This window comes from Amphiura filiformis, chromosome 5 (assembly GCF_039555335.1).
Source record: "Amphiura filiformis chromosome 5, Afil_fr2py, whole genome shotgun sequence".
NCBI lineage: Eukaryota > Metazoa > Echinodermata > Ophiuroidea > Amphilepidida > Amphiuridae > Amphiura > Amphiura filiformis.
In genome coordinates, this window is record NC_092632.1 from 38,554,005 (window position 1) to 38,568,807 (window position 14,803).

Here is a 14,803-nt window from a genome sequence, read left to right on the forward strand (position 1 = left end):
AAATATCTGGTCCAACCCATCATTCAAAGTTAATGGCATGAGAAAAATGAAGATGAGAACCTCAGGATTCCAAATATGTGACCCGGCAGCACAAATGAGCCGTAAATTCCCTAAATTGTATTCTGAGTTACGGTGTAAAATGTGTACGAAGGTCATATTCATCGGTAACTTAAGCTGGCCCGACATCCGTCTCATTTCGATAGTCAAAAACTAATCAATAATCCTATTGTTGAAGTGGATAATAAGCGTCTACCTTAGATGGCTATAGAACTTTTAATAGCTCTGGTCTTTGTTTGCTTACATTGCTAAATCCTGTTCAAGTGATGGGTTACCAGGCATTGTATTTTGTACAGGTATGCATAACCAGCAATTAACAATGAGAGAACTTTGTTAAACCTCGTTGACTTGGGGATGATTTGAAATGACCGCCAATTATGACTGTTTGATATTTATTGCCAACAATGTGGAAAAAGAGACACATGTATAAACGTAAAAAGCTATAATTTTGTTGAAGGAGCAAAGTTTAACAAACCATAACCCCGATTCTGGATATCGTTTGAAGTCAAATGATATTCCATTTTTAAGTTTATAATGTTTATTTTTTAAACACGAAATAAAACAAAATGGAACGATGGACTAATATCACATTCGAGCGTTAAGTATATATACACTCTAAAAATCGTGTCTTGGCAAATGCACACGTCCAAAATAATATTAAACATAAGAAAGCGAATCGTGTGTATTGTCTGAAAAAAAGTCACGTCTGAAGACAGTTTTGAGACGCTTCCCTAGTAAAACACAAGTCACGTATATACGCAAGACATCTCAACATTCACGACACGACACAAATCATGTCTTCATGCAAGAAGCCGGTATTATGACTTTCTGGAAGACGTCTCAATTGGGCATGTTGGTCAAATGTGTCTATTCTTTAAGTTTTCATACCTATTTTGTAAGACGCCATTGTCAAGGCACACTTTTTACAGTGTATGTTCCATGAATTTGTATGTAGGTGGAACAAACTTAACCTCTTATTGTTTTCGTTGCAATATTAAAATCTATAAATAGCCTTGTTTGTCATGAATTTTATATAACGAAATTCAGTTTCATTAAAGACAGTTGTTTATTAAACAAATTTGATTGATTTACGTCATTGTACCAAACCGTAATACCTCTGTACACCTGTTGTTTGAACCGAATTCTCGGTATTCGCAATAAGAGGCGCCGCCAGCGGATTTTGCGATGTAATCGTGATGTATCATGGGAAAAGGTCGACATCAAGTCCGCGTAATACGAATATTACCATGCTATTATATAGGAACACGTGACAATTTTTTTTTAGTTTGTCAATATAACGGTGTTACACGCGAATCGATACTCAATAATACTTAATAATGTGATTTGAAATGTGCACAATTAATTTTTCTCTATCGATTTGCGTGTAATACCGTTATATTGGCAAACTAAAAATATTATCACGTGTTATATGTTATAGCATGGTAATATTCGTATTGCGGACTTGATGTCGACCTTTTCCCATGATACATCACGAATACATCGCAAACCGCTGGCGGCGCCCTTATTGCGAATACCGAGAATTTGATGTTGTCAAATCGTACCCCGATAATCCGTATTTATTTTACCATTAAATACAGTAAAAGTACCATGGAGGACCCATAGTTGATAGATATCAAACAGCTACATGGTAGTTTAGCTTATTGAGAAACGGTTCATAAAAGGTTTAAAAAAACGTATTTTACAGATAAGCGGAAAGGATACATGTCTGCAAGATACGTCTAAGTGGCTTCAGCTTTGATTTGTTCGTTGGAATATACAAACAATGTTGTCTCAACAATGTCACATTTGTATGTATAATATTTGAGAAGGGGACCCGAGAAGTAGAATTATTCTTATAAGAATTTAGTCATGGATTCAAATGAAACGCGCATCTAGATTAATCATGTATACACAACTAAACCAAATAAACTTTGTTCGCTGGCAAAGATAGACATGGAAAAACAGTGGGATGATCGACGGAAATTATATATAATAAAAATAATTTTTCACCAGGTTCGCCGTCGCAAATGATAAAGGAGACAAGTAGAAACAGTGATCCCGCCCGGGAATCGAACCTCAGATTTATATAGGCCTCTTCATTATCTATCCATATAATACACTTCAATCACTTCATCTACTAGAAGCAAATTTATTTGTAGTCAGATATTGTCAGTAAGAATAATATCAGTAGTTGACTTGTCCTAATTTCTTGTAATCTTAAGGTTCTCACGAGACACTTTAATTTCAAATCCAGGTCTTATGTCATTTACGCATGTCAATGAGCTTCTGTAGTAGTCCCTTGGTTGTTACTATCAAGAGACAATCTTTACAAATCTGATCATGTATTATTTTGATTTCATTGGCTTTTATTATATTAGGAATTTTGTACTTGGATTCTTTTTGATGTAGGTTATATCTATATCATTTGCTCATTTTTGACCAATCAATAACCTATCGAACAAAATCACATAATAAAATATTCCGGCTGATTTAGTATGGCTAACTTTCTTTTGTTCGAATGGTCGTTGCTCAATCCATAACAGTTTTCCCTCATCGTAGCCTCTATACATGTTCCATGGGTAGGGGCATCCAAATGATAATCGGACAAAAACCGTTATAACATCATCATAGCCACATCATCATATTAATGTTGTTGTCTCAGATTAAACGATACTGACAGGTTCTACTTGTCGATGTGATGTCATTAAACCTATTTAAAGATAGGAAAGGGTTTGTTTGACTTAAAACATTAAAACATTAAATTCCTCTTTAATACTATACCTCATTGAACCTGTTAAAATGCATGTTTAGTAAAGGAAACGAGGCCCAAATATCTGGTCCAACCCATCATTCAAAGTTAATGGCATGAGAAAAGGAAGATGAGAACCTCAGGATTCCAAATATGTGACCCGGCAGCACAAATGAGCCGTAAATTCCCTAAATTGTATTCTGAGTTACGGTGTAAAATGTGTACGAAGGTCATATTCATCGGTAACTTAAGCTGGCCCGACATCCGTCTCATTTCAATAGTCAAAAACTAATCAATAATCCTATTGTTGAAGTGGATAATAAGCGTCTACCTTAGATGGCTATAGAACTTTTAATAGCTCTGGTCTTTGTTTGCTTACATTGCTAAATCCTGTTCAAGTGATGGGTTACCAGGCATTGTATTTTGTACAGGTATGCATAACCAGCAATTAACAATGAGAGAACTTTGTTAAACCTCGTTGACTTGGGGATGATTAGAAATGACCACAAAATATGACTGTTTGATATTTATTGCCAACAATGTGGAAAAAGAGACACATGTAAAAACGTAAAAGCTATAATTTTGTTGAAGGAGCAAAGTTTAACAAACCATAACCCCGCTTCTGGATATCGTTTGAAGTCAAATGATATTCCATTTTTAAGTTTATAATGTTTATTTTTTAAACACGAAATAAAACAAAATTGACCGGGGGAGGAATTTACGGCTCATTCGCCGTGGACGGTCACATATGGTCTGGAGGCTTGGAAAAAGTAAAATGGTTTTGGACCCCGGGATTATACCGCAACATTTGGCCAAAATAAGGAACAGAATAAACATAATACAAGTAATTAATGAGCTCCTCAATAACAACATGTACAACATGTACATACGAGACAAGTTACTCCAAATGAATCATAGTAGGCTTGTCGTTGTCGCGTATTTTTATACTTTAAGCAAAACAAAGAACAAAGAACAACAACAGCCAAAAAACCCCGAAGTTTCTTGATAAATACTGCCCTCTTGCTGTTTCCACAGTATCCAATACGATGAATTCTGAATGGTACGAAGTAAACATGGTAAATGTGTAAAGCCGACAATTTGTCATTACAAGCACTATAGATGCTGTCATTTAGCACTTTAATTGGTTGGCATTAGTAGCTAGGATTTATTGAGGCTCATTTAGTCATTTTTTCATCACTGTTCATCGCAATTATCCTTAAGGCAATTTACGGGTTAATGTACCTTATAACAGATTCAAGTCTTGAAGTTATTCACCTGCACGACGGTAATACAATGAGTAAATTAATGAAAATTAATAGATAAAAAGATGAATACATAAATACATAAATACATACTTAAATAAATAAAATGTGATGCTATTTTATCAAGACTAAAAATGGCTACCTGACAGCCGGACGTAAATAAAGTGCAAAAACTGGTAAGTGTTTGTAAGTATTAATTTAAGACGATGATTTGCATCCAACTACAGATATGTAGTTGAATCCATGTTTATGTATTTTGCAAAACTGCCTCTGAGTGATCTTCAATAGAAACAAATCCTTTTTTATTGTTAGTTGTGTTCTCTCTCTCTCTGTGTCAGGTGGCGCTGTGTAGCGCTGCTGTGGTCTTCACAAGAGTACGCCATCTCACTCGATCTGATGCCAAGTGCGTTGCACCTTGCATTCCCTGGTTAGAAACCAGCTTCACGTCATTAGTCCAAGATGTTGGTGGACGTCCTCTTCCTCGTTTGCCTTCCATAGCCCCTTGCAAAATCTGTTTTTCTACACCTCCATGTTTCCTGACAATATGGCCAAAGTACTTCAGCTTTCTCTCCATTATGCCGCTTCTGATGGTTAGACTTGTACCAATCTTGTCGAGGATCCAGGAATTTGTTCTCCTGTCTTTCCATGTCACTCGTAGAAGCCTCCTGTAACACCACATCTCAAAAGCATCTACTCTTTTCCTATCATTCTTGGTCATAGCCCAAGACTCGCATCCATAAGTGGCAATGGAAAACACAGTTGCACGAAGTAGGCGTACCTTGAGGTCAATGGATAGGCCTCTGCTTTTCCATATGCTTGACATGCCCTGCACAGTTGTCCTTGCAATAGCCAGTCTTCTCTTAATTTCAGTTGTGCTGTCACCACTGTTGTTAATCATTGAACCCAGATATTCAAATTGCTTCACCTCCTCAATCTGCTGTCCATCTATCACAAACTCATCACTTTTCCGCTCTCTGTCTACAACCATTATTTTTGTCTTCTTTGTGTTCAGGAGAAGGTGTTTTTCTTCGCTGGCCTCTTTGATGCGCTTCCAAAGATCAATCAGCTCTACTCTGCTGCTACAAATAAGAGTGGTATCATCGGCGTACCTCAGGTTAGTAATTCTTGTACCGCCAAACTTCACTCCACCTTCAAACCCCTCCAAAGCTGTTCTCATTATGTCTTCAGAGTAGATGTTAAATAGGTTTGGTGATAGCACACAGCCCTGTCGTAAGCCTCTTCCAATCTTGAACCAATCTGTGTCTCCACTACTTGTTCTGACTGCCGATTCTTGGTCTTCATATAAGCAGCTGATCAGATCCACAAGATGACTTGGGAAACCCCTCTTTTTCATAGTTTCCCACATCTGAGGGTGGCTAACACAGTCAAAAGCTTTACTGTAATCTATGAAGCACATGTAAAGAGGAAGTCTATGCTCTCTGCATTTCTCAATCACATTCCTGATATTGACAATTTGGTCCCTAGTACCCCTTCCTTCACGAAATCCTGCCTGCTCATCAGATATTTCTTGCTCCATTTTGTTCTTCATTCTCTTGATGATGATCTTCAGAAGCACTTTACTTGCATGACAAATAAGGCTGATGGTCCGGTGATTGGCACACTCTTTCAAATTTCCCTTCTTTGGCAATGGAATAAATACGGCCCTTCACCAGTCTCTCGGCCATTTCTTCTTTTTCCAGATGATACCACATAGACGCCACATTAGGTCTATCCCTTCTTTCCCAGTTGCCTTCCACAACTCAGAAGCTACATTATCAATGCCAGGTGACTTAGCATTTTTCATGTTGTGTTACTGAGTGTATAATGCTTTCTATCCATTTGCTTAATAACAATAGAAGGGAAGCTTAGAACAGCTGCAACATTATATAAATATGCTTCAGACAACCTTGACATTTGAAAAAAGAAGATGTTTATTAATTTCAAATGTAAATACAATGCAGCAATATGTAAAGTTAAAAGAAATAAGTACAGAAGTTGATTTCTAAAATGTATTTGTGTATTTATTAAGTGCAAAACCTCAAGGGAGTTATCTTTCTGTCGTGAAAATATCTACCATATACTTGCATTGAACAAAATCAGAGTATGCGCTTTCGATCAAAGACCTTTGAGTATGCGCTCGAAGTAGATGTATTTCGAGATGTTCCACAGGTATGAATTATAGGTTATTTTACCAACCCTCCTCCCCACAAAAAAAACCAAAAACACGTTTCTTGACAAAAAAACCTATCCACCAAAAATGTACACTAGGTTTCTTGATAATACTCTGCTGCCCTCTTCCTATTTGGGAAAGTATCCAATACGATGAATATTGAATTGTACGAGGTAAATGTGTAAAGCCGACAATTGATCATTATAAGCACTTTATATGCTGTAATTTAGCACTTAATTGGTTGGCATTAGTAGCTAGGTTTTTTGAGTCTCATTTGGTAATTTTCTCATCACTGTAATTGAGGTAATTACGGGTTAATGTTCATTATAACAGATTCAAGATTGTCTTGAAAATATTGCCGTGCACGACGGTACTATAATATATAATAAATAAATAAACAAGTAAAAAAATGAATACATAAATAAACTTGATCAGGTTGTCCCAAACAGGATCTAATTCCAATGTTGTGTCTCAATTCAATGAAGGTCCTTGTTTCTAGATTCCAGGGACCTCCTGGGTAGGTCTTTTTGTTTCCTTCTCCAGATATTTAAGTTTTCCCAGTTTAACAAGTATATCTTTCAAACAAGATAAAATATCGCTCGACAAGCTTTTGCAGGTTGAGTTTAATTAATTAAGAAAAGTGTCGAACCTGTTGAAACCCCCAGTCTGTAAAATAAAACGTAGTTTACTACACAGACTGTTCATAACATACTATATCCCCTAACCTTATCAGCAGGTCAGTGTGCTGGCCAAAGTGCTGAAGTTAACACGCGATGAAGTTTCAAGTAAAGCTCAAAACGTTTTTGTAGTTCTTAGGAGCAACATAATGTGGAGTGCATTGAAGAGGTGAATCTATAGTATTTGGTTAAATCTCACTTTGAATCTCCAAAGGGTACGTTGGGATTTACATGTATGGGGTAACATTGCTAAAGAAACAAAGCGAGGATACCGTGGAGGGAGATTACGTAATAAACTCTCTATTCCAGTACACGTAACTCGGCGTTCATCTCAATACAAATCTATGACTAGAGGTGTATCTCAATTAAAAGGTTGAGGTTTCACGCCCAAATAGTCATGTATCAAAACATAAGCAGCCAGTAATAGCGCCCAAACTTCAAATCGGTGTTTGGAATGCACGCTCTATGAACGAGAAAATGACATCCATATGCGATCTGATCATGGACAAAGATCTGGACATCCTTGTCATCACCGAATCTTGGTTATGGGGAAATGGTTATGAAGATACTATCATTGCCGATTTAAATTCGACATTACCAGACTATCAACACTGCAATGTACCTCGCCCATCACGTGGAGGAAGTGTTTGTGTGATTTACCGAAGTGCTTTGAAGGTGACATTGAATGATGCGATACAGTTCAACAGTTTTGAGCATATGGACCTTTCGGTGACCTACAATTCATCTGTGTTGAGGCTGTTTGCCATATACAGGCCTCCGCCTTCCAACGAGAATACACTAACATCTGGAATGTTCTTACGCGACTTCTCGTCTTTATTGGAGGAAACAATGACAATATGTGGTCATTTCATTATGACTGGGGACTTCAATGTCCATGTTGATGACCATACCGACAGGGAAGCGATATCTTTTTTAGACATTCTGGATTCTGCTAATCTCCATCAGCATATCCAAGGACCTACTCATAAGGGCGGTCACACCTTAGATCTCCTAATCACTCGCAAGCACCCTGTGTGTGCTACTAAGCTGCTCCCAGGTCAACCCTCGGATCATGTTGCATTATTTGCAGTGCTTGACTTTCCTCGTCCTTCAACCTCAAGAAAGAGCGTGACTTATCGCAAACTAAGCGACATTAACATTGATCAGTTTAAAAACGACATTCGATCATCTCCGCTTGCTTTGGCTACTGCTTCTAATACATCTGCATTGGCTGAGCAGTTTAACCTGGTGCTCCGTGAACTTCTCGATAATCATGCTCCTGAAAAGACCAAAAACGTTACACTGAGACCAAACGCACCATGGTACTCGGAAGAAGTTCGTGAAGCAAAACGGGTTAAGCGACGTCTGGAACGCAAAATGATCAAGTCCAATCTCGAAATTGACAAGCAACTTTATGAGGAACAATGCAAGACATATAAAGATCTTATTGAACAATCCAAATGTCGGCATTACCAGACTGAAATTTCGGAGAGTGATGACAAAGATCTCTTCCGTAGTGTAAATAAGCTCTGTTCTCCCAACTCTGCACAAACTTTGCTTGAGCACACATGTGCCAAAACCCTGGCTAACAACTTTGGTGTCTTTTTCCATGACAAGGTGAAGTCAATAAGTGACACTCTCAATGCAACCGTTCCACCTAAGATCAGTGTGGACATTCCAGAGAGCTGCAGCAGCCATTTTACAGAGTTTTCTCAGGTATCGGAAGAGACTGTCCTGAAGATAATAAAAGAATCTGCGTCAACAACATGTGACTTGGATCCAGTACCGACATTTCTACTGAAAGACTGCATTGACGTATTACTGCCATACATTACGCAGATCATAAATGGTTCTTTGAAATCGGGGGTTGTGCCATCAAGTTACAAACGGCTCACGTAAAACCGCGCATCAAGAAACAGAACCTTCCCATAAATGATCTCAACAACTACAGACCAGTGGCAAATTTAATGTTCACCTTTTAAGTTCTAGAGAAAGTGGTAGCATCCCAGCTGAAAACCTACCTGCAAGAAAATGAACTTTTCTCGACAGCACAATCGGCGTACCGTCAATATCACTCCACAGAAACCGCGCTGCTTCGCGTGATGAATGATCTGCTACTAGCTGTTGATGCTGGCAATGAAGCGGTGTTAGTGTTGCTAGACTACTCAGCGGCATTTGATACCATCAACCATTCTATATTCTTCGAAGTTTGGGATGAAATCAAAAGTGGCGGTCGCCGGTTCTGGGCGGTTTCGTCCGTTTGAAGCCGGTTTCTATTGTTGTAAGCAATGGAATGCGGTTCAACCGCCGGTCAACCGGTCGTGTTTTGATTTCAACCCTTGTGTGATCTGACATCTGACGGAGAAAAAAACCCGGGAGATTAACCATGCTCTAAAGTATTATAACTTAGGTGCTATCTTACCAACATCTTACGCTGAATGAAAGAAACACAAGTTCGTCAGCAGAATATATCCTGAATACCAGGTCACCAAAGAAGTTTACATGTACTCCTTATTTCCCACATCACAACAATAACTAAATGATAGAAATTGCTGTTACAACTCAGTGCAAACCTTCAAAAGATAATGTAAGCAGATGATTCTCCATGCAATATTTTTCAAGGTCACTTAAAACTTCATGCAAGTCACCAGGTTATGTTATCAGTCATTTTCAGTGACCTCATGATATGCATTCAAAAGTGATGTTTACCGACTCAACCAAGACGAAGAAGCGCTTGATAGAATTACTGATGTTTACTAATCGGTGTCCATTTTTTACCACACTGTGCAACAGTTTGCTCCTCACTTCGAACCAGGTCGTATTACTTGCACACACGGTTTACATGGTTTACCAAATTGTATGCACATAATAATTATTTAAAAAATTGAACATACCATCTAGTGCTAGGTATCTATGATTAATTACACGACTAATAAAATATTTTTGTAAGGTACCACATTTTCCAATAATTCTTAAATCAAATGATATATCTTCGAGCAATATTACTTGAAGTAAAGGATGGAAATCGATTTCTTGTACATCAGGATTCCCATTTGCTACTAAATTTATAATTCGTTGGCCAGCGAGTAGCAATCAATAACCAACCAATAACAGGGAACACAATACTTTGCGCCGAATGTACGACCTATTTCAATAACCCCAACCATCCAGTGACTGAATATTAAATTCTTTCGACATTTCACAAAGTTTCAGACAATGCTATGTATGCATTCCTTAGACCAGCAGTGTTTCCCAGGAGTTTTGAGATCCATTTGTTATCCTCACGTCGCGATTGTAGTCTTACATCGCCTCCGTGGGTGCCACATCAGACTCATTACTATATTCTGCAGGCATTATACTATACATTTATTGGCAGTTAGAAATAATGTCCACCAATGCATTCATTTAGCATAAACCTCATAACTGGCTAAGTAAAGCTAAGTCATTGGCCACAGGAGATACCATTCAAAAGATTGCCATCTAGTTTAGATCATACATCATATAAGAGAATTCTGTATCGTGTTGTGCGTCTGGCCCCTTGGGATATATGCATTACATCGCCTGTTGCACCCGAAGGCGCTGCTCTGTTTATCTGAACGTACTGGTGCAGCCTATTTCTGGAAAACATTACCTGAGATGCTGTATGAACTTGTATCACCTAGGCTATGAACCATTAACTAGCTACTGCAGAGACAGTACCATCTTCACTTTCTGATCCCTGATAATAATAATAGTAATAACGTGCACTTAACGCTTAAGTGAATACCAATTAATATAGGTCCGTCCGGATGTAATGCTGGATGTATTCTTTATGTTTGAATGCTCTTTCACCGTTTCCCATTTTCCCGTGGTTATGTCAATACTGTCAAGAAAATACCATTAGCGTTATTAAGGGTTCAATTACTGTTGATTACACTATACGGTAACGTTGCAAGGGTAGGGTTGTTGTTAACATTTTATTCCAGAATTTGTTAGATATTTTGTTGCATTCTTTTACTTTATAGAGTATTTCACGTTTCCCGGAATGTTTGGTTATGTATAAGGTGATATAAAGTGGTCATATCTATCGGTGCAAAATCATTTAACAAACTTAAGTTATTTAAAAGCTAAACAACGCAAAAGGTAATATTCAAGCTACAATAATTGACATATTCCTCTTTATATAATTCCGACATGCAAATTCATACGTTGAAAATGTCAAAGGAATTTGGTCGATACTCAAGTTAATCAAAAGTGTATGTCAAATAATGAAAAATCCCATTTGGAAAATTGCATAATTTTGCATCAGGATCTACTTTAAGTGTCATTTCCATGCATTAGTGGCTTTAAATATTCAACAGACAAGGACATGTCGTGCAGATGCCATTCGAATGTACGTCACAACTTATATAAATGTTAAACCATTACTGTTTCGTGGCTTCTCTAAGAAAACAGGACCATACTGGAATTCATAATCGTATTGCAACTTCAATTTGTTAACATGATTATTCCGAATAGACTACTATCAAGACTATTGGCTTTGGTAATGGTACCACATCCCTGATGGTACAGGGATAACGTCGAGCAATTAAGACTACTTCCATTTTTTTGACGAATAGCACTGCTGTGCATATTAAATCTGACTTGTTTATTATCTTAAGCTGTTTTTTTCTTTGATTAAATTCCTCTCTGTATTGGCATGTATGCAAATATCTTGCTTGGTCGATTAAATCAAGTTACCTCAAGATAAATAAATCTTGCTGTTCCATGTTCGTAGAATTTATAAAGCACTTATAACACTTTTTCATGAACCCGTCAATTAAAGTCAATATTGTCATAATTCTACCCTTCCCAGTCAATTAGCCGAACATCAAAACATGAAAATGAAAGCCCTAAAGGTTATGACTAATAATCGAAGAATGAATAAATTATGTACTACCGTGTTTCCATGACTGGCTTTTCACCTTACATTCAATACCCGAGTAAGCATAGATGAAGGGCATTACTATGTTGGATTTCTAATGGTAATTTGTACCAAATTATAGAATTGGAAGCGCAGATTGGCGTGCTTAATTCATCAGAGTTGGTCTGAATGCTGTTAGCTGGTTGGTTGACAGGGCGGGGTCAGTTCCTTAAAATGACATCAATACAGGTGAATTCGGATGCATGATAAGGAATTGAGGAAACGACGTCAACTGACTGAGCTAGGCATGTAGGAGGAAGTGCGCCGATACTTAGTCATAGTAATACGAGCAGTTGGTGAAGACGCACGCATGCTCCTCCTCAGTATTAAACACACATAGAGAGAAGTAGTAGGAATAGAGAGCCGCTGAGATCGGCTACAGTGACTACAAGACACAGTCATGTCAAGAAACAAACGACAGGAAAATACTTCTATTGGGAGCTCGTGGGAGAAAAATGAACAATGAAAACCCTACGACGTCATTAGAGGTAAGCATTCATAAAATGTCTGTGGTCTGTCAGTCTGTCTCTCTGTCTGTCCATTTGTGTTACGTTTTCTATTGTCAGTGTTGTACGACAAATGTTGTTCATTTCCTTTCCCTGGGCGTTCTTGAGGGAGCTGACACTGCCGTAAACATCACGTTGCTTATATTTGTACCATGTGCAGCTGAGATGGTAAAGAATCGTCTTTTTACCTTGTTGAATACATACCATAGACATACCACCAAACTATATTGAAAGACTTGGATATAGGCGACACTATATTGACGGTATATTCCTCTTGTTGCGTGGACATAAAAGCCTGGATAAAAGCTTCATTTACCGACGTTTTGTACAAATGATATCCTTCATCATACAGATGCGCCGTGTTTGATACTTATAACAAAGATCAACTGAAATAACACAAACGATATTACCTGGATACTCGAGGACGATAGTCGATACAATCTGTGAGGTTTACGAAGGGCTTTATACTTAAAGTTGCTTGCAACAGATATACTGTAAACCTAGCCTTAGATGTCTGACTGACATGCAGTGCCCCATACACGAATATGTGTTGGCTGGATATACCTGTAACCGAGCACACCTTTCGTTGCAGGTTGCAATGTAAATCACTGGTAATAGAATCGTATGAAAAACAGCTATGGATGATACATCATGGCCTTGCCAGCTAATATTAAACATACATGAGCATTATTTGCTGGATATATCAATAACATACGTGAGGTATAGATATAAAAAAGTATTCCTTTTAAATATTTATACCGACTAAATAACTACACTTTGACGTTTTCAATAATATAAAAAGGCCATATTCTAACATGATGCAGATTATACGGCCTCTTCAGGATATGTGCTCCACAGTGCTTTAATTCATGCACATACACGTGTGTTGCTAAAGGCTTTCATTTGTCTTCTGAATTACTGCAACGCGGATAAGTCAATAATATGAGAAATATGAGCGAAGTGTGGGCAATCCGAGGGTAGCTCATTTTACAACAGCATCCTTTTCAAACATATTTCCTCCCGCCATAGCATTATAGTCTGCTAAAAATTATCCAAGTGCATTTCAACCCATATACTAGCCCCTTTAATTGGCAGACGCAAGTTAATTTTATGGTAGTTTTAGCCCTTGGGTCTTCTGCATTGTTTTGCCGATACAGCGTGGTTGTCTCTTTTCGGTTAAAACGTTTGCTACAAAATCTAATGAGCTGAGAAAGGTCTTAGAGCAAGGTTTACATTTCCCGCCTTCTTTGTATAATAACCTATAGCGTTTCAATCAAACTCCAAAAATATATTGCAGGAACGTGCTACCTCAATCGTTTATGAAATTTGAGAGTGCTCTTCATCGATCACTTCTATATACCCAGACATTTTTTGTATTACATACAAAATTCAACATGTCAAAATAATTAGACGGTATCTCCAAGCACCAGAGCAGAAATGGAGCGAAAAAAATAATATTACCATCAAACAAGTGATCTCAATAATATTGAACATTAACGTATTTCGACATAACTTCACATTGCATACACTTTAGGATTATCAAAATGAATGGCTATAAATAGCGTTATCTTTCGCACATAAGTAATGGTTGCATCTTTCATTTCATCATAGCTGGCTTTCCTCGAACAACAATATTTTTTCTTGAGTTTACCTATACGGTAGAAGTATATAGAGTATACCATTGCATCGTCAACCATAGCAGGTCTATGCATGTCACCATACTAGTCAGGATGTAAGCCTATCTCATAGGTGAAGTTTGCATCACATGTTTCCTTGTCTCTAAGCAGACGGGTATATATAATTCATTTCATTTATTTTATATTTTAGTCCATGTATCATATGTTTTATATCAGACAATCAATCTACTAGAATATGTATAGCTTCATGATCCTACTGACTGATTACACGTCTCAGGGTGTGTGAATATGGATGTTATGAGCCTTTACTACAATCCAGGGATAGTGCGATATTTATATAGCATACATTAATAGCACTTATTGCAATACCTGGACGATTTAAAACCTACACTAGCAAACTTGCATCTATATAGAATCAAAATACACACGAATTGTTCTTCTCTATTAACTAAAACTTATTATAGAATATTTTGACAGACTTATGGTCAAATAACTTATTCTTCATTTCAGAGATATTATCATACAAATGCAATAATACACAGTTACATTCAAAAACAATATCACAAACCTTTGGGAATAAAATTGAAATCTATAACTGCCATTGCTTTCCAATTACTGCAATGAAAGATTGAATCCACTGCGTTACGACACAAAGATATATATAATAATAACAATTGATTACAATGCGAGGAAGACAAATCCGTTTTTCATGAGTAATTTGCACCGTTTCGCTACGCTTTGCTTTACACTCCTCAAGCTATCAAACACCCATATTAAACGTTATGTATACGTTCTATAGTATC

The 14,803-nt window shown here is 37.4% G+C and overlaps 2 protein-coding genes across 2 annotated transcripts in view; both read left to right on the plus strand.

Annotated features, from left to right (window-relative positions):
• The first annotated feature begins 7,392 nt into the window (after nucleotides 1–7,392).
• LOC140152173 (uncharacterized) lies at nucleotides 7,393–8,814 on the plus strand. The gene has a single exon (XM_072174473.1). It carries the CDS (start codon nucleotides 7,393–7,395, stop codon nucleotides 8,812–8,814), a length of 1,422 nt encoding a protein of 473 aa, XP_072030574.1.
• A 3,148-nt stretch (nucleotides 8,815–11,962) lies between these two features.
• LOC140153097 (transmembrane protein 151B-like) overlaps nucleotides 11,963–14,803 on the plus strand; it is a 57,965-nt gene continuing 55,124 nt past the window's right edge. The window contains exon 1 of the mRNA XM_072175715.1: nucleotides 11,963–12,345. Coding sequence (XP_072031816.1) covers nucleotides 12,313–12,345 — 33 coding nt within the window. The 5' untranslated portion in view covers nucleotides 11,963–12,312. The remainder of the gene's footprint in view (nucleotides 12,346–14,803) is intronic.